General features: G+C 67.3%; 1 protein-coding gene across 1 annotated transcript in view; it reads left to right on the top strand.

Annotated features, from left to right (window-relative positions):
- The window catches only part of TSNARE1 (t-SNARE domain containing 1), a 32,806-nt gene extending 12,172 nt beyond the window's left edge, over positions 1-20,634 (top strand). Inside the window, exons 6-13 of the mRNA XM_084864762.1 lie at positions 481-555; positions 966-1,025; positions 4,633-4,791; positions 5,976-6,048; positions 10,927-11,009; positions 18,639-18,744; positions 20,485-20,566; positions 20,608-20,634. Of these exons, the coding sequence (XP_084720888.1) occupies positions 481-555; positions 966-1,025; positions 4,633-4,791; positions 5,976-6,048; positions 10,927-11,009; positions 18,639-18,734 (546 nt within the window). The 3' untranslated portion in view covers positions 18,735-18,744; positions 20,485-20,566; positions 20,608-20,634. The remainder of the gene's footprint in view (positions 1-480; positions 556-965; positions 1,026-4,632; positions 4,792-5,975; positions 6,049-10,926; positions 11,010-18,638; positions 18,745-20,484; positions 20,567-20,607) is intronic.
- Positions 20,635-22,424: the final 1,790 nt, after the last annotated feature.

Here is a 22,424-nt window from a genome sequence, read left to right as displayed (position 1 = left end):
AGGTGATGGTGATGGTGGAGGTGATGGTGGTGATGGTGGAGGTGGTGGAGGTGGAGGTGGAGGTGATGGTGATGGTGGAGGTGATGGTGGTGATGGTGGAGGTGGTGGAGGTGGAGGTGGAGGTGATGGTGATGGTGGAGGTGATGGTGGTGATGGTGGAGGTGGAGGTGGTGGAGGTGGAGGTAGAGGTGATGGTGGAGGTGGAGGTGGAGGTGGAGGTGATGATGGTGGTGGAGGTGGAGGTGATGGTGATGGTGGAGGTGATGGTGGTGATGGTGGAGGTGGTGGTGGTGGAGGTGGAGGTGGAGGTGGAGGTGGAGGTAGAGGTGATGGAGGCGGCGAGACTGGGATGGATGGAGGAGAGCGCAGTGCAGCCGCTGCCAGGAGGGCACAGGAGTGTGGGACCTGAAGCTGCAGGGAGGCAGGGCTGGGAGGCCCAGGTGTTAACGGCCTTCCCTCTCTCTCTCTCTCTCTCTGCAGCAGGAGCGGCTTCAGCTGGACCACCTGAAAGCCCAGCTCTCGGACGCCATCCAGCGCTACGGCGCGGTGCAGACGGTGAGGCCCGTGGGAGGGTGCTGGGGGCAGTGCTGGGCCTCGCCCTCGGGCACCCATGCTGCCATCCTCGCGCCCGGGATGGGCTTGTGCGGTCCCCGCCCCACAGCAGAGGAAGGCCCGCAGGGCATGTGCAGGGAAGGGTGGGCCCTCGGGTGCGCCCAGGAGGTGTCCGCATGACAGCCTCCCAGCAAGTGGGGCGTCAGCTGTCGCCCTCCTGATGGCGGGGGGCCAGGCTGTCCCACGGCCCTCGTCCTCGGCTGGCGGCCGCGCCCGTTTCCCTGCCGCCCTGAGGGTGCGCCCTCCCCCGGGCGGCCGTGCCCGCTGCCAGGCATCGCCCGGGCACCCTGTCTGTCTGACTGTCGCTCCTCTCCTGCCTCCTGTTCTTCCCGGCCCCCTGCTGTCTCCCACAGGAAATCGCGGAGAAGTCCCGAGCTCTGCTTCCCGCAGCGCAGAGGGCTGGCCGGCAGCAGGTGGGTGCGGGCCTCGCCATGGCGTGGCGGAGGGGACCACAGGGTCCTGCTGGTGCCAGGGGAGAGCAGGAGGGGCTGAGGGAAGGGCCTTGGTCGCAGGGGTCGGCCTGGACAAATGGCCTTTTCAATAGTTGGCCTTGGACCACCGGCCTGTGTGGCTCAGTGGTTGTTTGTCAGCCTATGAACAGGAGGTCAAGTACGAGGCCTGACCCCCAGTGTGGGGCGTGCAGGAGGCAGCCGATCCATGATTCTCTCGCATCACGGATGCCTCCTCTCTCTCTCTGCCTTCCTCTCTGAACTCAATAAAAACATATGAAATAAAAGTTGGAATTGGACCTTAGGTCTGTGGGGGGCCTGGCCGGGGCCGTTGCTGGCAGAGCCTGTCAGACCTGCCCTCGCCTGAGGAGGGTGAGGGGCAGCCAGGGAGGGAGTGTCACTGGAGGCCCAGCCCCGAGGTCGGCAAACTCATCCGTCAGCAGAGCCAGAAACCAACAGCACAGCGATCGGCATTCCTTTGGAAGCCACATTTTTTAACTTCTTCTAACGCCACTTCTTCAACATAGACCCGCCCAGCCTGTGGTATTTTGTGGAAGAGCAGCAATCAAGGGGCCAGAGAGCCGCATGTGGCTCGCGAGCCGTAGTGTGCCAAGGGCGGGGCGAGGGATTGGGCGGGGCGAGGGATTGGGCGGGGCGAGGGATTGGATGAACGAGGGCGGGGCGAGGGATTGGGCGGAATAGCGGCTGACGAGATGGCAGTTGAGAATTTTCCAGAAGTGTCCAAACGCTTCAGCTCCACGGCGAATAGGATAAATGTGTCCGGTCACGTCGTCATAAAACTCTGAACGAGAAAGGCAAGAATAAAGTCTTCGAGCCGACGAAAGCCTCAGGAGGGAGTCACGTTCCGCAAAAAGGAGCAGGAAGGCTCACATCTGACTCCGAGGGACCGGGAGCCGGAGCCGGGGGAAGAGCCCAGCCTGAGGGAGCCGCCAGGTCCTCCCCCGACCAGGACGCCGGCCGCAGGAAGACTGTGAACTTGACTTTGCTAAGGCCAGCACGCCTCGCGAGGGCGGGGAGGCGGCCCGCAGAGCGGCGGAGGTGTCTGCACAGCTCGTGTCTGAGAAGGACGCACAGCGTCTGTCCACACAGAAGGCTGACATGCAAAGTGTCCCCTCGGGAGTTCGACCGGGAGACCGGAAGTGCGACCGCTCGCTCTGACGAGGGGGGCGATGCGGGATGAAGGCAGGCCCCGGCAGGCAGCCAGGAGGAAGGCCCGACGGGCCCCGATCACCGGCCCGGCCTGGGGACCCTGCCCATGGCGATCGTGCACCGGCCTCTAACGTGACGGTCTCACAGATCAGTAAGGACGAGGCGGCCCAGCCTGCGGCCGGCACGTGGCACACGGGGTGGGATGGGCACGTGCCTCAGCCTGTGCCGTTGGAAGGGGGCAAGGTGGACCCCCACCGCCTCGCACCCCCAAAATGACAGACATGGCAGTGCCTCGGGGACGAGGCTGGGCGCCTGGAAGTCCCTGCAGTGTGGGTGGGGAGGCCGTGGTTCCCGGGACACGGACACGCCGAGCCGTGCCTTACCGTGTCTTACCGTGTCTTACCGTGACGGCAGCTCCTCCCCAGGCAGTGCTCCCGGGAGCCGTGCCGTGCTCAGCGCCCGCCGCCCCGCTGCGTCCCGCAGAATTCCTTAGAGGACGCCGGCCTGCTCTGGGGGGGGGCTGTGATTTCCTGGAGGCCCGTGCGCTGTGCCCAGCGAGGTGACCCTCCGCCTCCACGCGGGTCTGCCCCCCCCCCCCCCCCCGGGGCCTGTGCGGCCGGCGGTCCAGCAGGAGCGGGGGGGGGGGGGGGGGAGCCCGAGGCCCGTGCCCCTCGCTGACCCTGCCAGGGGTGTCCTCCGGCCCCGGAGTGACCCTCGGGGTCGTCGTTCTCACGGGAAAGGACGCCCGCGGGCAGCGGGGCGCGCTCCTGCGTGGGGCCGGCCTCGGCCGGGGCGGGAGGCGGGAGAAAGCCGCCTTTGTTGCCGCCCGAGCTGGAAGCGCATCACAGGCTCCGCCGCCGGGCGCGCAGCTCCCACCGCTGAGCGGAGCCCCCAATCGGGCCTTTGTGCCGAGAAGAAGGGCGCTTTCTGGGCCGCCAGGAAGGGAAGGCTGCGGGGCTCAGCGCCCTCCCCGCCGCCGGCTCCTGTCCTGGGCCCGCCCCTCCCCAGGCCCGGCTCCTGTCCTGGGCCCGCCCCCTCCCCAGGCCCGGCTCCTGTCCTGGGCCCGCCCCCTCCCCAGGCCCGGCTCCTGTCCTGGGCCCGCCCCCTCCCCAGGCCCGGCTCCTATCCTGAGCCCTCCCCCTCCCCAGGCCCGGCTCCTGCCCTGAGCCCTCTCTTCCCCACGCCCCAGCCCCGGCCCAGCTCCCGTCCGGCCTGCTCACCTCGGTCCCTGCGGGGCAGCAGCTCTTGTTTGTGGACTTCCTGGTTTCCATGCCCAGCAAGCACATCTGGACGCTGGGCTCCCGCCGTCCAGGCGCTGTCCCCAGGCCTGGCCGGCCGCCTTCCTGTCCCAAACGTGCGGGAAGAACTGGACCCTGGATCGTGATCCTGCGTGGGGCTGGGGCGGGGAAGGGGGAGGGGAGGGGGGACAAGCATGGCCGTAGCAGTCGCCCAGGGGACCTGCTCACCATCGCAGGCCCCAGGCTGAGGGGTCCCTGACCCCTGGAGGCATCACCGGGAGGCGGGGCCCGGGGCGGCTCTGGGGCCTCTGCGTGGCCCCGGCTGAGGGGCTGGGTGCTGCGGCCAGGCTCGGGGTGGCCAGAGCCTGACGGGCTGCAGGGCGGGGCGGTGTCCGCCTGTTTCTGACCCTCCGCCCGCTCACAGCAGCCCCGTGCCCAGTGGCTCTGCAGGGATGAAACCCCAGCACAGGGTGGGGGCCCAGGCCCACTGCCCGCCAGGGGGTGGGGTGGGAGATGAGAGGTAGGGGGTGGGGGATGGGGATAGGGGGTCAGGTGAGGGATGGAGGTGGGAGATGGGGGATGGGGATAGGGGGTGAGGTGGGGGATGGAGGTGGGAGATGGGGATGAGAGGTGGGGGGTGGGCATGGGGGTGAGGTGGGGGATGGAGGTGGGGTGGGGATGAGAGGTGGGGGGTGGGCATGGGGGTGAGGTGGGGGATGGAGGTGGGGTGGGGGATGGGGGTGGGGGGTGGGGTGGGGATGGGGATGGGGGTAGGGGATGGGGGGTGGGGGTGGGGGTGGACATGGGGGTGAGGTGGGGGATGGGGGTGGGGTGGGGGATGGAGGTGGGAGATGGGGGATGGGGATAGGGGGTGAGGTGGGGGATGGAGGTGGGGTGGGGATGAGAGGTGGGGGGTGGGCATGGGGGTGAGGTGGGGGATGGAGGTGGGGTGGGGGATGGGGGTGGGGGGTGGGGTGGGGATGGGGATGGGGGTAGGGGATGGGGGGTGGGGGTGGGGGTGGACATGGGGGTGAGGTGGGGGAACAGGCTCCTGAGGCGCCCGGTGGGTGAGCCGAGGCCGCCTGGTGGAGGAGGCAGTGCAGGCCCGGGCCGGCCTGTGGCAGGCGAGTGCCCAGTAAAGGTAACGCCTGTCGTCAACACAGAGTCCCTGGGCCCCTGGGACCGCGCCAGCGCACCAGGAGGAGAGTGTCCGTGGGGGTGACAGCGAGCGGCCGGGCCCGGCGCAGGCGCTGCTCCCCGAGCTCACGGAGCAGGACCTGGAGGCCGTGCGGCTGCGCGAGGAGGCCGTCCTGCGGCTGGAGGTGAGACCTGTGCATGTGCATGTGTGTGCGTGTGCACCGTGTGCGTGAGCGCTGTGTGTGCGTGTGTGCGTGTGTGCGTGCGTGCACCGTGTGTGTGTGTGTTCCTGCATGCACTGTGTGTGTGAGCGCCGTGTGTGTGCGTGCGTGTGCACTGGACCCTGGGTTCCCTGTGGTGGCTGCCGCCTGAGCCGCAGGGGCCCTCCCTGCCCGGGGCCCTGCACCAGTGAAGGGGGAGTTCCCACTGCCTGTCCCGGGGCCATGCGCTCCGTCCTGCACTCTTCGTCCTAGGCTGTTCGCCCGCGCCCTCTGCCTCTGCTGAGCACGCAGCCCGAGCGGGGCCTGGGGTCCTCGGCTCTGACCGGAGCGGCTGGTCCCGGCTCTGACCAGAGCGGCCGGCCCCGGCTCTGACCGGAGCGGCCCCGGCTCTGACCGGAGCGGCCCCGGCTCTGACGCTGCCCCCGTGCTGGCCTCCTTCCCGGATGAGAAGGACGCGGGAGGTCACGCACCCACGCCAGGTCGGGCAGCGCCTCCCGGGGCCTGGCTCTTCCTGTCTGCAGGCAGGAGAGCTAGAGGAGAGGGCGCATGCCCGACCATTGCCAACATGGCGGGCTGACCGGCGCTGTCCGGCCCGCACACTGGCGCCCGCACGGCCTCTCCCCTGCGTCCGCCAGGCCAGCTCACCGCTCACCTGGAGCACGGCTCCCTGCCCCGGAGCCGGAGCGCCTGTCACCTGACCCAGGTGCCGCTCAGAGCCCCAGCTGCTCGGTTGCCATGGCTACCTGGCAGCTTAGGAGGGAGAGGCCAGTGCGGAGGTCCGCCCAGGCCGGCGTGGTGCGGGAGCCGGGCCGGTGGCTCTGGCTGAGGTCTGGCTGATGCAGATCACACAGTTCGCTGCTCCGTTAGCCGGACCCACGTCCTGTGGGCGGAGGGCGGCCAGGACCGTGGTGAGCGGAGAAAGCGCAGTGGTGTTTCGGAGTGCGCCCAGGCCTTCTGTGTCCCGGGCAGGTGCTCGGAGCCAGAGGAGGAGCGCCAGCCGGCTCCACGCCCGGCACACGCCCGTCCCTGGCGCCCTCGGCACCGCGGCCAGGGCTGCCTGGGCGTGTCGGCCGGCTCTCGCCAGCACTCGGTGCCGGCCCGGGCCTCCACTCAGCCCAGCAGCTCACGGCCCCGTCTCCTTTCCCCAGAGCGACCTGCTGGACGTGACCCAGATCCTCAAGGACTTGGCCTCCATGGTGTCGGAGCAAGGAGAGGCCATCGGTGGGTGCCAGGCCGCCCAGCCACCCGCTCCCCGTCGGCCCTCTCCCAGGCGTGGGCGCCCGCCCCCCGAGGAGCCAGGCCAGCGCGGGTCCCGGGCTCTGAGCCGTCTCCTCGCCTAGGAAATGGGGGCGGGGCTCACACAGAGGGGCCCACCGTTCCCCTGGACGTCCTGGCCTCCACGGCCTGGGCTCCACGGCCTGGGCTCCCCCGGCCCGGGGCTGCACGAGGGAGGGCAGGGGCGGGAGTGCTGGGGGGGGCACCTGAGGGGCTCGTTCTGCTGCTGGTCCTGTGGCCTCTTCTCAGGAAGTGTGTGTGTGTGTGTGTGGGGGGGGCACTTAGTGCCACTCAGTGTGGGAGGGCAGGACTGCACGGGGGCGGGGGCTGCATCCTGCTGTTTCCAGTTCCCTCCCGTGAGGGCTCCCACACGGAGTGCTCCCCACACGGAGTGCTCCCCCCCCACACGGAGTGTCCCCCCCACACAGAGTGACCCCCACACGGAGCGTTCCCCACACGGAGTGTTCCCCTCACGGAGTGTTCCCCTCACGGAGTGTCCCCACACGGAGTGCTCCCCTCACGGAGTGTCCCCACACGGAGTGCTCCCCTCACGGAGTGTCCCCCACACGGAGTGTCCCCACACGGAGTGTTCCCCACACGGAGTGTCCCCCACACGGAGTGTTCCCCACACGGAGTGTTCCCCTCACGGAGTGTCCCCACACGGAGTGCTCCCCTCACGGAGTGTCCCCACACGGAGTGCTCCCCTCACGGAGTGTCCCCCACACGGAGTGTCCCCACACGGAGTGTTCCCCACACGGAGTGTTCCCCTCACGGAGTGTCCCCACACGGAGTGCTCCCCTCACGGAGTGTCCCCACACGGAGTGCTCCCCCACACGGAGTGTTCCCCACACGGAGTGTCCCCCACACGGAGTGTCCCCACACGGAGTGTCCCCCACACGGAGTGTCCCCACACGGAGTGTTCCCCACACGGAGTGTCCCCCACACAGAGTGTTCCCCCACAGGGAGTGTCCCCCCACACGGAGTGTCCCCCCACACGGAGTGTCCCCCACACGGAGTGTTCCCCACACGGAGTGTCCCCCACACGGAGTGCTCCCCACACGGAGTGGCCCCACCATACGGAGTGTCCCCCACACGGAGTGTCCCCACACGGAGTGTTCCCCACACGGAGTGTCCCCCACACAGAGTGTTCCCCCACAGGGAGTGTCCCCCCACACGGAGTGTCCCCCCACACGGAGTGCTCCCCACACGGAGTGGCCCCACCATACGGAGTGTCCCCCACACGGAGTGTCCCCCACACGGAGTGCTCCCCCACACGGAGTGTTCCCCACACGGAGTGTTCCCCTCACGGAGTGACCCCCACACGGAGTGCTCCCCACACGGAGTGTCCCCCACACGAAGTGTACCCCCACACGGAGTGTCCCCACACGGAGTGTCCCCCACACGGAGTGTCCCCACACGGAGTGTTCCCCACACGGAGTGTTCCCCACACGGAGTGTCCCCCACACGGAGTGCTCCCCACACTGAGTGTTCCCCACACGGAGTGTCCCCACACGGAGTGCTCCCCACACGGAGTGTTCCCCACACGGAGTGTTCCCCTCACGGAGTGTTCCCCTCACGGAGTGTCCCCACACGGAGTGCTCCCCTCACGGAATGTCCCCACACGGAGTGCTCCCCTCACGGAGTGTCCCCCACACGGAGTGTCCCCACACGGAGTGTTCCCCACACGGAGTGTTCCCCTCACGGAGTGTCCCCACACGGAGTGTTCCCCACACGGAGTGCTCCCCACACGGAGTGTCCCCCACACGGAGTGTTCCCCCACACGGAGTGCTCCCCACACTGAGTGCTCCCCTCACGGAGTGTCCCCACACGGAGTGCTCCCCCACACGGAGTGCTCCCCCTCACGGAGTGTTCCCCTCACGGAGTGTCCCCACACGGAGTGTCCCCCACACGGAGTGTCCCCACACGGAGTGCTCCCCACACGGAGTGGCCCCACACGGAGTGCTCCCCCACACGGAGTGTTCCCCTCACGGAGTGTCCCCACACGGAGTGCTCCCCACACGGAGTGTCCCCCACACGGAGTGTCCCCACACGGAGTGTTCCCCACACGGAGTGTTCCCCTCACGGAGTGTCCCCACACGGAGTGTTCCCCACACGGAGTGCTCCCCACACGGAGTGTCCCCCACACGGAGTGTTCCCCCACACGGAGTGCTCCCCACACTCAGTGCTCCCCTCACGGAGTGTCCCCACACGGAGTGCTCCCCCACACGGAGTGCTCCCCCTCACGGAGTGTCCCCACACGGAGTGTTCCCCTCACGGAGTGTCCCCACACGGAGTGTTCCCCACACGGAGTGTTCCCCTCACGGAGTGTCCCCACACGGAGTGTCCCCCACACGGAGTGTTCCCCTCACGGAGTGTCCCCACACGGAGTGCTCCCCTCACGGAGTGTCCCCACACGGAGTGCTCCCCCACACGGAGTGTTCCCCTCACGGAGTGTCCCCACACGGAGTGCTCCCCTCACGGAGTGTCCCCACACGGAGTGCTCCCCCACACGGAGTGTTCCCCACACGGAGTGTCCCCCACACGGAGTGTCCCCACACGGAGTGTCCCCCACACGGAGTGTCCCCACACGGAGTGTTCCCCACACGGAGTGTCCCCCACACAGAGTGTTCCCCCACAGGGAGTGTCCCCCCACACGGAGTGTCCCCCCACACGGAGTGTCCCCCACACGGAGTGTTCCCCACACGGAGTGTCCCCCACACGGAGTGCTCCCCACACGGAGTGGCCCCACCATACGGAGTGTCCCCCACACGGAGTGTCCCCACACGGAGTGTTCCCCACACGGAGTGTCCCCCACACAGAGTGTTCCCCCACAGGGAGTGTCCCCCCACACGGAGTGTCCCCCCACACGGAGTGCTCCCCACACGGAGTGGCCCCACCATACGGAGTGTCCCCCACACGGAGTGTCCCCCACACGGAGTGCTCCCCCACACGGAGTGTTCCCCACACTGAGTGCTCCCCACACGGAGTGCTCCCCCACACGGAGTGTTCCCCACACGGAGTGTTCCCCACACGGAGTGTTCCCCTCACGGAGTGACCCCCACACGGAGTGCTCCCCACACGGAGTGTCCCCCACACGAAGTGTACCCCCACACGGAGTGTCCCCACACGGAGTGTCCCCCACACGGAGTGTCCCCACACGGAGTGTTCCCCACACGGAGTGTTCCCCACACGGAGTGTCCCCCACACGGAGTGCTCCCCACACTGAGTGTTCCCCACACGGAGTGTCCCCACACGGAGTGCTCCCCACACGGAGTGTTCCCCACACGGAGTGTTCCCCTCACGGAGTGTTCCCCTCACGGAGTGTCCCCACACGGAGTGCTCCCCTCACGGAATGTCCCCACACGGAGTGCTCCCCTCACGGAGTGTCCCCCACACGGAGTGTCCCCACACGGAGTGTTCCCCACACGGAGTGTTCCCCTCACGGAGTGTCCCCACACGGAGTGTTCCCCACACGGAGTGCTCCCCACACGGAGTGTCCCCCACACGGAGTGTTCCCCCACACGGAGTGCTCCCCACACTGAGTGCTCCCCTCACGGAGTGTCCCCACACGGAGTGCTCCCCCACACGGAGTGCTCCCCCTCACGGAGTGTTCCCCTCACGGAGTGTCCCCACACGGAGTGTCCCCCACACGGAGTGTCCCCACACGGAGTGCTCCCCACACGGAGTGGCCCCACACGGAGTGCTCCCCCACACGGAGTGTTCCCCTCACGGAGTGTCCCCACACGGAGTGCTCCCCACACGGAGTGTTCCCCACACGGAGTGTTCCCCTCACGGAGTGTTCCCCTCACGGAGTGTCCCCACACGGAGTGCTCCCCTCACGGAATGTCCCCACACGGAGTGCTCCCCTCACGGAGTGTCCCCCACACGGAGTGTCCCCACACGGAGTGTTCCCCACACGGAGTGTTCCCCTCACGGAGTGTCCCCACACGGAGTGTTCCCCACACGGAGTGCTCCCCACACGGAGTGTCCCCCACACGGAGTGTTCCCCCACACGGAGTGCTCCCCACACTGAGTGCTCCCCTCACGGAGTGTCCCCACACGGAGTGCTCCCCCACACGGAGTGCTCCCCCTCACGGAGTGTTCCCCTCACGGAGTGTCCCCACACGGAGTGTTCCCCACACGGAGTGTTCCCCTCACGGAGTGTCCCCACACGGAGTGTCCCCCACACGGAGTGTTCCCCTCACGGAGTGTCCCCACACGGAGTGCTCCCCTCACGGAGTGTCCCCACACGGAGTGCTCCCCCACACGGAGTGTTCCCCTCACGGAGTGTCCCCACACGGAGTGCTCCCCTCACGGAGTGTCCCCACACGGAGTGTTCCCCACACGGAGTGTTCCCCTCACGGAGTGTCCCCACACGGAGTGTCCCCCACACGGAGTGTTCCCCTCACGGAGTGTCCCCACACGGAGTGCTCCCCTCACGGAGTGTCCCCACACGGAGTGCTCCCCCACACGGAGTGTTCCCCTCACGGAGTGTCCCCACACGGAGTGCTCCCCTCACGGAGTGTCCCCACACGGAGTGCTCCCCCACACGGAGTGCTCCCCACACGGAGTGCTCCCCCACACGGAGTGCTCCCCACACGGAGTGTTCCCCACACGGAGTGTTCCCCACACGGAGTGTTCCCCTCACAGAGTGTCCCCCACACGGAGTGTCCCCCACACGGAGTGTCCCCCACACGGAGTGTCCCCCACATGGAGTGTCCCCCCACACGGAGTGTCCCCCACACGGAGTGTTCCCCCACACAGAGTGGCCCCCCCATACGGAGTGGCCCCCCCCCATAACCGCTCCTGTTGTCTGGTTTGCAGATAGCATTGAAGCCAGCCTGGAGGCGGCGTCCGCCCACACCGAGGCCGCCAGTGAGCTCCTGGCAGGAGCCAGCCGGCACCACGTAAGTCCCAGCACAGCCGAGGCCTCGTCCCATCCGGTCCCAGAAGCCTCAGGCCCCAGCCTCTCAGGGAGGGAAACCCCACGCTGCATTTCTGAGCCCAGGGCTGGCATGAGGGCGGGGAGGGGGGGTGGGTCTGCGCCTCCAGGGTAGTCTCCCTGCCTCCTGTGGTGTCACCCGTGGAGGGTGCAGGGCCTGCCGGCTGTGGGAATGTTGGGGGATGGATGGATGGGGGAGATGGGGGAGATGGAGGACGGGTGGATGAGAGGAAGGAGGAGGTGGGTGGATGAGGGGGGATGGGTGGATGGGGGATGGGTGGATGAGAGGAAGGAGGAGGTGGGTGGGTGGATGAGGGGGGATGGGTGGGAGGGATGGGTGGATGGGGGATGGGTGGATGAGAGGAAGGAGGTGGATGGGTGGATGAGGGGGGATGGGTGGATGGGGGATGGGTGGATGAGAGGAAGGAGGAGGTGGGTGGGGGATGAGAGGTGGTGACTGAACAAAGGACTGGCAGGTGGTGAGCAGGGAGGGAGTGGACACATAACAAACAGAGGGGCAGGTGGGGACAGACAATGGCCAACGTGGGTGGGTGCACAGCGGGCGATGGGCAGATGGGCACTGGGTGGATGTGCTCTGACCAGGAATCACACTGACCTCCTGGTTCCAGCTCCTGAGCGCCGCCCGCCAGGCGTCATCCCGTTTTGTAGGCCAGGGCTGGGGTCACCCGCTGCGGGCGGGCGTCTGGTCCGAGGGCAGGGAGCTGGGAGCTGGCCTGAGAGGCTGACAGGCCACTCTGCAGTCGGACCCCCCACCCCCCTCCGAGGTTAGACTCTCAGGCCAGCCTGCAGGGCCAGTGCTCCGCCCAGCACCCCCTCCTGCCCCGGCTTTGCCTGGTGACCCCGGCTGCTCCAGAGGTGACGAGGGGACACAGCGTGGCGGTGTGGGGGACTGGCGTGTGTGTGCGCGTGTGCGTGGGAAGGTCCCTTTCAAGGCAGAAACAATGTGGTGTTAAAATGGTGGGGAATGTGGGCTGCTTTTCAGCAGCTGTATGCAAATTGCATGCAAATGGGACTATTTGCCTTCACGTTCGGAGGAACAGTGTTGTGGGTCCGTGGGCCCGGCCTCTTGGCCTCATTCGGAGCGGAGCCCTCGGAGGCTGGCTGGGCGGACGGCCACGGCCGCGCGCACCGAGGAGCTGGCCTGCGTGCGCCTGGGTCCTGGCCCGGCTCGCAGCCACGTGGCCTGGCCCTGAGCGGTGGCTAAGCGGGACCGCGTTCCACACCCCCGTGCTGTCCGCGGGCTCAGGGGCGGGCGTTCCACATCACGATGGAGCTGGGTCACAGCCAGGGGCTCCGCGGGGCGGACATCCTGGGGCCGGGCCGGCCGCTCCCGCTGCCCCACCCTGCTGCCCTTGTCATTAACCGTCTCCTGTCCGCTACCTCTGACAGCACAGAGAAACAACAGAAGTAAGCCAGGCGCACGGCCACACCTCGAACTCTGACGTGGGTGCCCTGCAGACAGGGGTGCGGGCGGCGGAGGAGGGCCCTGGGATGGGAGCCTGGCTCCGGGCGGGGCCTTCAGGAGCCTAAAGGGGGCTCTGGATGGCAGGGCGGAGGCAGCGCCACGGGCTGGGGATGGGGATGGGGATGGGGATCAGGATCGGGATGGGGATGGGGATGGGGATGATGGGGATGGGGATGGGGATGGGGATGGGGGTGGGGATGATGGGGATGGGGATGATGGGGATGGGGATGGGGATGGGGTGGGGATGATGGGGATGGGGATGGGGATGGGGATGATGGGGATGGGGATGGGGATGATGGGGATGGGGATGGGGATGGGGATGGGGATGATGGGGATGGAGAAGGGGATGGGGATGGGGATGATGGGGATGGGGATGGGGATGGGGATAGGGATGGGGATGATGGGGATGGGGGTGGGTACGGGGGCAGGCATGGGGATGATGGGGATGGGGATGGGGATGGGGATGGGGATGGGGATGGGGATGATGGGGATGGGGATGGGGATGGGGATGATGGGGGTGGGGATGGGGGTGGGGATGGGGGTGGGGATGATGGGGATGGGGATGGGGATGGGGGTGGGAATGATGGGGATGGGGATGGGGGTGGGGGTGGGAATGATGGGGATGGGGATGGGGATGGAGGTAGGGATGATGGGGATGGGGATGGGGATGGGGTGGGGATGGGGGTGGGGATGGGGATGGGGATGGGGATGGGCAGCCCTCCAGCTGCTCCCGGCGCTCATGGAGTCATGGGGAGAGGGCATGAGCAGAAGAACCCCTCAACCTTGTTTTTCCATGTATATATGTATGTTCATTTGTTGATTTCAGAGAGGAAGGGAGAGGGAGAGGGAAACATTAATGATGAGAGAGAATCATTGATGGGCTGCCTCCTGCACACTCCCTCCCTCCCCCCACCCCACCCCCGCCCCGGGGATGGAGGAGCCCACAACCCAGACCTGTGCCGTGACGGAAATCTAACCGTGACCTCCTCCTTGTCCTTTCCTGTGGTGGTTCGGGGGCCCTGGCTTCTCCTTCGGAGCCGCGGCCGCAGGGCATGGCGGCTCCGAGAAGGTCCCCGTGACGGTCCGGCGTGAGAACAGAGGCCTGGCCGCGGTGGGGGTGGGACGTCTGTCTCATTCCAGGCGACTTGGGCTGGACCTGTCACTCACCTCCGTGTGACCCTGGGCCTCAGCACGCCCATCACTGACATGGGCTCCTGGTCCGGACGGCTCCAGGCCTGAGCGTCAGCACCACGGACAGCGCCCCCGGCGGCTGCTCTGCAGGAGGCCCCGGGCGCCCAGACACCTTCAGTGTCAATGGCTGAGCGTTGACTGTGACCCAGGAGGTCACGGTCCTGGTCTGGTCAGGGCACACGCCCGGGTTGCTGGCTCGATCCCCAGTGTGGAGGCAGCTGATCCATGATTCTCTCTCATCTTGATGTTTCTTCCTCTCCTCCCTTCCTCTCCCAAATCAGTTCAACTCTCTGTTTTTAAAAAGTCCTTTAAAAAGTAAAAGTGAACACCCGTGGACACGGCTTTCTCCAGCGACAGCCTCCGCCTTCCTGAGCTCCCTCCTCAGCCAGGTGTCTGTGAACAGCCCGCAGCGCGGTGGCCCCGGGGGGGCGTGCCTGCTGCCAGGGGAGTGCCAGGCTGCTGCTCGCCCAGGTGCCCTCTCCGCTTCCCTCTGAGGAGACCCTGTCTCGGACAGCAGCCTGTTTCCTCTCCCTGGCCGCCAGGGTGCCCCTCCCCGCCCCGCCCCTCTCCTCGGTGGCCTGCCCTTGCGGTGCCAGCACACGTGGGCTCTCTGGCAGCACCTGGGACAGCCTCGAGGTTGCATGGACCCCACGGCCGTCCCAGCGGAGAGCTCTCTGCCCCCGCCCCTTCCTCGCTGGCCCTCGGGACAGAGTGCCCAGTCAGCGCAGAACGCGCCATTGTGATGGGCTGGCATTTGTCACCCACTGAGAACACGGGTATTTAAAAAAATATATATTTTGTTGATTTTTTACAGAGAGGAAGAGAAGGGGATAGAGAGTTAGAAACATCGATGAGAGAGAAACATCAATCAGCTGCCTCTTGCACACCTCCTACTGGGGATGTGCCCGCAACCAAGGTACATGCCCTTGACCGGAATCGAACCTGGGACCTTTGAGTTCGCAGGCCGACGCTCTACCGCTGAGCCAAACCGGTTTCGGCAACACGGGTATTTTTGATGCAAGCACTTAAACAATCCATTCCACACCCATCTCCCAAACCCGCTGGTTCTGAATAATTCTTTAGAAACGGAGTCTAAATATACACAGAGACGTTTCTGAGAAGCCACGGGTTCCGAAGGCATTTGCATGAGAAACGGCTTCTGAGGACACGCAGGCGCGGGAGGTTCCGCGGGGACGAGGGTCCCCTGGGTCAGAGGGGCAGCACCCGCACCACGTGCCCACCCGCCCTCCGGGAGCCCCGGGGGTCACTGCCTTCTCCGCACCCAGGGACCTGGGTGCCCGCAGGGCCCCGTAGAGGGTGGGAGGGGAGCTCCCCCAAACCCCTTTCCCTCCCCCTCCCTGCCCCTCCTCCCTGAGCCTCCCCAGGGAGCCCTCACAGGAGGCAGATGGCCTCTCTGTTTCACGTTTGTGAGAAGGTGCTCCCCACTGGCTGGGCCTACACCGATGCTGGTCCTTAAGGCCCGGAGGGTGGTTCCTAAGGCCCGGACGGTGGTCACTAAGGCCCGGATGCTGGTCCCTAAGGCCGGACGCTGGTCCCTAAGGCCCGGACGCTGGTCCCTAAGGCCCGGACGCTGGTCCATAAGACCCGGATGCTGGTCCCTAAGGCCTGGACACTGGTCCCTAAGGCCCGGATGCTGGTTCCTAAGGCCCAGACGCTGGTCCGTAAGGGCTGCAGCGTGTGGGCCAAGCTTCTGCCAGGCCTTGGGTCACGCCCCTGCCCGCCCTGCCCCCCCTCCTGCCCTCTGGCTGTCCTCGAAGAGCCCCCTGCCCCTGGTCTCAGTGGAAGGGGACCAGGCAGAGGGCACCTGCGTGGGGCCCTGGGACTGACAGCCCAGCGCCCGTCCTTCCTCACCGCGGACTCGGTGCCCATGAGGCCTGAGCCTCGCCAAGTTTGGGGCGCCCTGGGCCGAACATCGCCCCGGCATGGAGAGCCTAGGGGAGAGGGGCAGGCGCAGAGGGTGCCGGGCTGTGCACTGAGGGAGGCAGGGGCTGGGAGCCCAGTGCGAGGGGAGCATCAGGGAGGGCATCCTGGAGGCGGCGCTGCTGGAGTTGGTTTTGGAGAAGAGGGAGAGCTCTAAGTGAAGGCGCCCAGGCCCAGGGAGGAGCTCGGGCAGGGGCCCTGCAGGACAGGGAGGCTGGGCCAGCCCGGCCCGCACCCTCCGGGGCCTCCGGGGGTCTCGTGGGGCGGCAGGAAGCAGTGGGCCTGGGGCTCGGAAGGTGGAGCTCTTCCCCAGCGGTGGATCAGCCTGACAGCGATGGCACGGAGGCTCGGATGGCGGAGACACTAATTGGGCCCCAATCGGGAGCGTAATTGGCGCTAATTGGCTCCCCACCGCCTCCCGCTGAGGCTGTCATTTCAGACAATCAGTCACCGCAGTGCTGGCCCGGTGTGGGAGCCGGGGCCAGGCGGGCCCTCCTGGGGGCGGGCAGGGCTGAGGGCCCTCCTCACTGGCCTCGGCCCACTTTGCCCCCACGGCCCCCACCCCACGGGCATCGGGGCCTCACGGGTCAGGGGCTGGGAGTCCGGCCGGGACCTTGGACCTCACGTTCGCTCTCCCTGCGTCCCTGGGCCCAAGCGTCCCCCTCTCCTAAGGACGGCAGTTAGATGGGGTCCGGGCCACCCTAGGGACCCGCTATGGCGGAGTCACCTCTGTGAGGGCGCCTCAACCAGGAAGTCCCCTCTGGGCCCTGCGTGTCAGGACTCAGGAGACTGGGAGGCGCAGCCCCCCCGACCCCCTCCCAGGTCAGCGCCCTGCTGTCCCCAGCTGTCCCCGACCGCCGGCCTGGGGGAGGGCTGATGTGGACATGGGTGCATCCATCCCTCCGTCCTTCCGTCTGTCCATCCTCCATCCCTCTGTTCGCCCGTCCATCAATCCATCCGTCCATCACCCATCCGTGCATCCATCAGCCCAGCAGCCCCACCTGGGCCCAGGCTTCTGCCTTCAGGAAGGAGCTCCCGAAAGTGAGGGCCAGCTCTCCCCAGCCCCATGGCCGTCCCGGCGCCCCCTGGGGGACGCAGAGGTGCCCTAGGGAGCCCCCCCCCCCACTTTCCCAGAAAGCCCCCGTGTGGCCCCTGCGCTTCCATCGGCGCTGGGGAGGCGGTGCACCCGGGCGGCCCTGGCTCCGGCTGGGGAAGGGGCTCCCACTCATGGGCTCCTGTGGGCTGAGGTGTGGACCAGGCCGCCCTCCCCGCCTCCTGCCCTGGGGCTGCCCTGAGCCCCGAGATGGGAGGGGGTGCTCCTCCCCCGCCGGGAGCTCCCCTGGGCGGGGCGGGGGGTGCAGGTGCTGGGCTGGAGGGAGGCGGTGGGAGGGACCGGCTGTGCCAGAGGAGCTGGCGGGCTGGGCTCCCAGCACCCATCAAAGGCCGTCTCCGCCTCCACCATATGTCCCACCAGCAACTGGCAGCCGGCCGCCTGTCACCACCGCGCGCCTCTGCCCCTTGATGCTGCAGAGGCCCTGGGTCTGCTGGCGGGGGAGGGGTCGAGGGGAGGGGTCGGAGGAGGGATGGGGGGATTGAGGAAGGGATGGGGGAGGGGTTGTGGGGAGGGAAGGGAGGTTGTCAGAGCCTGGGAGTCCTGGGAAGTCCTCTCTGGGTGAGCGGCCCTGCGGCTCCCGGCTCCCCTCCCCAGTTCAGCCTGGTGGGGGTGGAGGATGGGCCTGAGGCTCAGGAGGGCGGGCCTGCCTGTGGATCCTGCCCCAGCGGGAGCCTGCCCCTGCCCCGCGGAGGCTGAGCTGGGCCTGCCGGGCACCTGGGCACGGCCTGGCAGATGGTGGGCACGGCACCGGTGGGTCTGTCAGCTGGGCTCTGCCGGGGCCACGCTGATGGAGCAGGGGCAGCAGCCGGGGTCACGGTCAGGCCTCAGTGCGGGACGGTGAGGCCAGGCCCCGGACCCGGACCTCAGGCTCGGTTTGCTTCTGGCTCCTAGGGAACTGGGGGTGCAGGAGGGGGACACCTCGGGCACCCCGTCTGTGAGGGGGCGGGGAGCAGGCCCTGCTGCTGCTCCCGTCCTGCTGTCGTCAGGAGCTGGTGGCCTTGGGCTGGTCCCTCTCTTTTAAAAAAATATCTTTACTGACGTCAGAGAGGAAGGGAGAGGGAGAGAGAGAGAAACATCAGTGAGGAGAGAGAATCACGGATGGTGCCTCCTGCACACCCCCCACTGGGGACTGAGCCCACAACTGGCATGGGCCCCAACCAGAAATGGAACCACAACCTCCTGGATCATAGGGCGATACTCAACCACTGAGCCACCCAGCCGGGCAGTCTCTTCATTGCGCTGAGCCCTCACCTGCAGACGGGAGTCCCCGGGACCCGCCTCCAGGGCAGGGGGGGGAGGGTATTTGCCTCCCAGGAATCGATGCAGCCATGTGTCCTGGGCGGAGCTGATCCCCGCTGGCCCACCCCATCCCGGCCCCCTGTGCCCCCGCCCGCACACACTGCCTGTCTGTTCAGCAATGTGTCTCAGATACACCCACCGTCCAGGGCCCGTCACGTGACCTCTGAGCCATGGCCTGCCCTCGGCCTGGGCCTTTGTGATGGTGGCTGGTCTTTGGGCTGGTGTGTGGGTCCCTCCCGCGGCAGCTGGATGGGGCTGCTCATCCAGGCAGTGCCCCCACCTGAGATAGCACCTAGGGCGGGACCGGATCCACACCCCAAAGCTCACTGTGGACACCGAGCCCCAACCCCGAGGTCAGCCCCACCTCCTCCAGGAGCCCCCACCCCCAGCACCCGTCACCGCGGAGCCCAGCCCAGCCCAGGGCAGACCCTCCCGAGGGACAGCTCCTGCCTCGGCTCTGCCCTCGGCCCGGGCCTCTGCATGCCAGTCCCCAGCAGGCATGAGTCATGTGCCCCGGCTGGGGAGGCTGGGGGCCAGGACCCAGCACCCTCTCTCCCTCCCAGCTCCAGAGACACAGGATCAAGTGCTACTTCCTCTCAGCCGGAGTCACCGTCGTGCTCGTCGTCATCCTCGTCATCGCCACCTCCGTCCCAAAGTGATGCCGCTGTGGTAGGTGCCCTGCCCCACACCCGCATCCCTCCGTCACCACTCACCCGTCTTTCCATCCATTATCCAGCCACCACCCATCTAGCGCTCTATCATCCATCCTTTCATCCATCACCCATCCATCTACCCATCCACTATCCATCATTCATCCATCCTTCCATCCATCCATCCATCCATCCATCCATCATCCATCCATTTATCATCCATCATCCATCCATCCATCCTCCATACATTTATCATCTATCATCCATCCATCTATCCAGCATCCATTCATACAAACATAATCTATTCATCCATTCATCCATCCATCCTTCCATCCTTCCATCCACCCATCCTTCCACCCATCCAGCCACCCATCCACCCATCGTCCATCACCACCCTCCTCTGTGCCAGGCCCAGGTGAGGCCCAGGTGTCTCACAGGGAACGTGGCAGAGGGGCCTCTTTCCTGGAGCTCACAGCCGACCTGCAGCTCCCATCACTGCTCACTGACTCCCCGAAGGTGACGCCGGCCGTTCGCCTGGGCAGCCAGTGAGCAGCGGCTGCGGGCGGGGTGGGGTGGTGTGCCGGGAGCCCCGGAGGGAGGAGGCCTGGTGGGGAGACAGCCAGGGAGCCTCGTGGAGACCTGTGGGGGCTGGGAGCCGGATTCCCGAGCTCAGCGCCTGGGCAGGAGCTGGAGGGGACTGGAGGGACAGCAGGTGACGGGCTTGGAGGCAGCGGGAGCCGCCGCGGCCAGGCAGGTGTGAGTCACTTATCGCTGGGCAGGATTAGCTCCAGGCTCAGTGTCCAACGCAGCACAGACGCTGTTGCCCACGGTTCCCACGGGCGAGGAGTCAGAGGCGGCTGCTGGGCGGCCGCTCCGAGGCCGGGCTGGGACGCCCGGGCAGCCGGGAGCCGGCTGTCTGTGCTGGGCTCGGGCCTGGGGAGGAGGGTGCTCCCGGGACCCCTCCTCCGCCTCCAGGTGGGCGGGTCCCAAGGTCCCAGCCCGGCAAGCCTCCCTGCTGAGCGGGAGGCAGGCTGTGTGGCTCACGAGCTGAGCCGGGGACAGAGGGCGGGACGCGGGGAGGAGGACGGGCCTGGGAGGGTGGGGTGGGCGCGCAGCAGACAGGGCTCCTGCTGGTCCCTGTGAGGGGGAGGGGCCCTCCTTGCTCCTGCGACCTGGGGTGGGCGTAGCTCCAGTGCAGGCCCGCTGTGGGGGGTTCCTCCAGCCCCAGGCCCCGGCTCCATCTCCCAGGGGCTCAATGGGCCCCTCCGGCACGGGGCATGGCCGAAGCCTGTGTGTCCCCCCCTTCCCCCCCCTCTCCCCTTCTCCCCCCCCCTCCCCCGGCCGCGGGGTCTGAGGACAGCAGCTGAGGGGGAGAGGCTCTGTCCAGTGCGGCTGGGGCTCTGCAGACGGCCCCCGGGAGCTCAGGCTCTGACTCAGAAGAGCCGGTGGGAAGCGGGAGCACGTGCGTGTCTGCCCCTCCCTCCCCCCCCATCCCTACCCCCTCCTGTCCCCCCCACCCCCCAGGCTCAGCCCCCCTCCCTGCTGAGGGTGCCCGGAGGCAGCTCGGGGCGGGGCGGGGGTCCATCCAGGGGGCCCTGCACCTCCACTCGCACTGCCCGGCCCAGGGGAGGGCGCTGCTGGGGGCCCTGCTCCTGGGAGGCCGTGGGCTCCGGAGGGGGGGGCGGGGGGCGGGTGGGAAGAGGGCCCCCCGGGTCACTGCAGCCCCTTCCTGGGGCGCTGACCCAGCCCTTGTTTGCAGGTGGAGGCTGTCCCTGGCCTGCGGGACCTGAGCGCCAACCGCCGGCCCCATTGGCACCGCCCGCCGGCCCCTGGCTGCACCCGCTGCCCCACTGGCACCCACCGCCGGCCCCTGGCTGCACCCAATAAACTGCCTCCTCAGCCGTGTCTCCATCGCGCCTGCCCGGAGGCTCCTCCGGCTCTGGAGCCTGGCTCTGTGTGTGTGTGTGTGTGTGTGTGTGTGTGTCAGTGTCTGTGAGTGTGTGTGTGTGTGTGTGAGTGTGTGTGTGTGTGTGTGTGTGTGTGTGTGTGAGTGTGTGAGTGTGTGTGTGTGTGTGTGTGAGGGAGGTGGCAGGTGTGTGTGTGTGTGTGTGTGTGTGGGAGGTGGTGGGTATGTGAGTGTGAGTGTGAGTGTGTGTGTGTGTGTGTGTGTGGGAGGTGGTGGGTATGTGAGTGTGAGTGTGAATGTGTGTGTGTGTGTGTGTGTGTGTGTGAGTGTGTGAGTGTGTGTGTGTGTGTGTGTGGGAGGTGGTGGGTATGTGAGTGTGAGTGTGAATGTGTGTGTGTGTGTGTGTGTGTGTGTGAGTGTGTGAGTGTGTGTGTGTGTGTGAGTGTGAGTGTGTGTGTGTGTGTGTGTGTGTGTGAGTGTGTGAGTGTGTGTGTGTGTGTGTGTGAGGGAGGTGGCAGGTGTGTGTGTGTGTGTGTGTGGGAGGTGGTGGGTATGTGAGTGTGAGTGTGAATGTGTGTGTGTGTGTGTGTGTGTGTGAGTGTGTGAGTGTGTGAGTGTGTGTGTGTGTGTGTGTGGGAGGTGGCAGGTGTGTGTGTGTGTGTGTGTGGGAGGTGGTGGGTATGTGAGTGTGAGTGTGAGTGTGTGTGTGTGTGTGTGTGAGGGAGGTGGCAGGTGTGTGTGTGTGTGTGTGTGGGAGGTGGTGGGTATGTGAGTGTGAGTGTGAGTGTGTGTGTGTGTGTGTGTGTGTGTGTGTGAGTGTGTGAGTGTGTGTGTGTGTGTGTGTGAGGGAGGTGGCAGGTGTGTGTGTGTGTGTGTGTGGGAGGTGGTGGGTATGTGAGTGTGAGTGTGAGTGTGTGTGTGTGTGTGTGTGTGTGTGTGAGCCCAGTGCGCTCTGGGTGGAGTTGCTGGCTCAGGCGGGGGTGTCCCGGCAGTGACCTGCCCGGGCCCGGCCCCTCCCACGGGAGACGCAGCCAGAAACCTTGTGGGGTGGAGGCCGCTCCCGGACCCACCTCTGCCTCCTGAGGCCGCGGGCCGGCGGGAGCAGAGACCCCGCAGGAGAGGGGGCAGCGAGGAGAGGCCTCCTGGGGAGGGGGGAGGCCTGTGGGAGGCTGAGGCAGCCCCTTGGCTGCGGGCGGACCCGCCAGCACAGGCTCTGCCCCCAGCGCCACAGAGCTCGGCCTCACAGGGCAGCAGAGGGCCCCTGGGCCTCCAGGGTCTCACGCTGCTTCTGCCGCTCAGCGACGGCCCCGCCCAGCCCAGGCCCGTCCTCGGGGGCGGGGAGGGAAGGGCCCAAAGGGTTCGGGTCAGGCTGCTTCCTCCCACCTGCTTCAGGGTTTACGATTCTGTGCAGCTCTTTCTGCCACAGGGAGGGGTGGGGCAGCGGACGGGGGCGGGCAGACCGGGGCTGAGCTGCGGCCGCCGCCTCAGCTCTGCTGCCGTGACCGGTGGCTGCCTGGGCCCCAGGGGCGTGTGCGGGAGGTGCCGGGAGCAAATTGGATTTGACACCCAGCTCAGGTGTGGGGCAGCCGGAGGACAGGCCCGCCTGGGCGTCTGAGCCCGCAGCTCGGCACCGGCACCCCGCACCCGCACTCCGCACCCCAGCGGCATCAGCGAGGAGAGCCGGGCCGGCACCCTCCTGGGGGCACGCAGGGCCGAACACCCCGCTCGGGCCTGCGGAGCAGCTGTTGGGGTGAGAAGTTCAGGCCGGTGGCCGAGGGCAGCTGGGGGCCAGG

This window comes from Pipistrellus hanaki (genome assembly GCF_964339955.1).
Source record: "Pipistrellus hanaki genome assembly, chromosome: 17".
Taxonomy (NCBI): Eukaryota; Metazoa; Chordata; class Mammalia; order Chiroptera; family Vespertilionidae; genus Pipistrellus; species Pipistrellus hanaki.
Note: the sequence above shows the minus strand (reverse complement) of the source record. Positions and strands in the feature narration are given on the sequence as shown.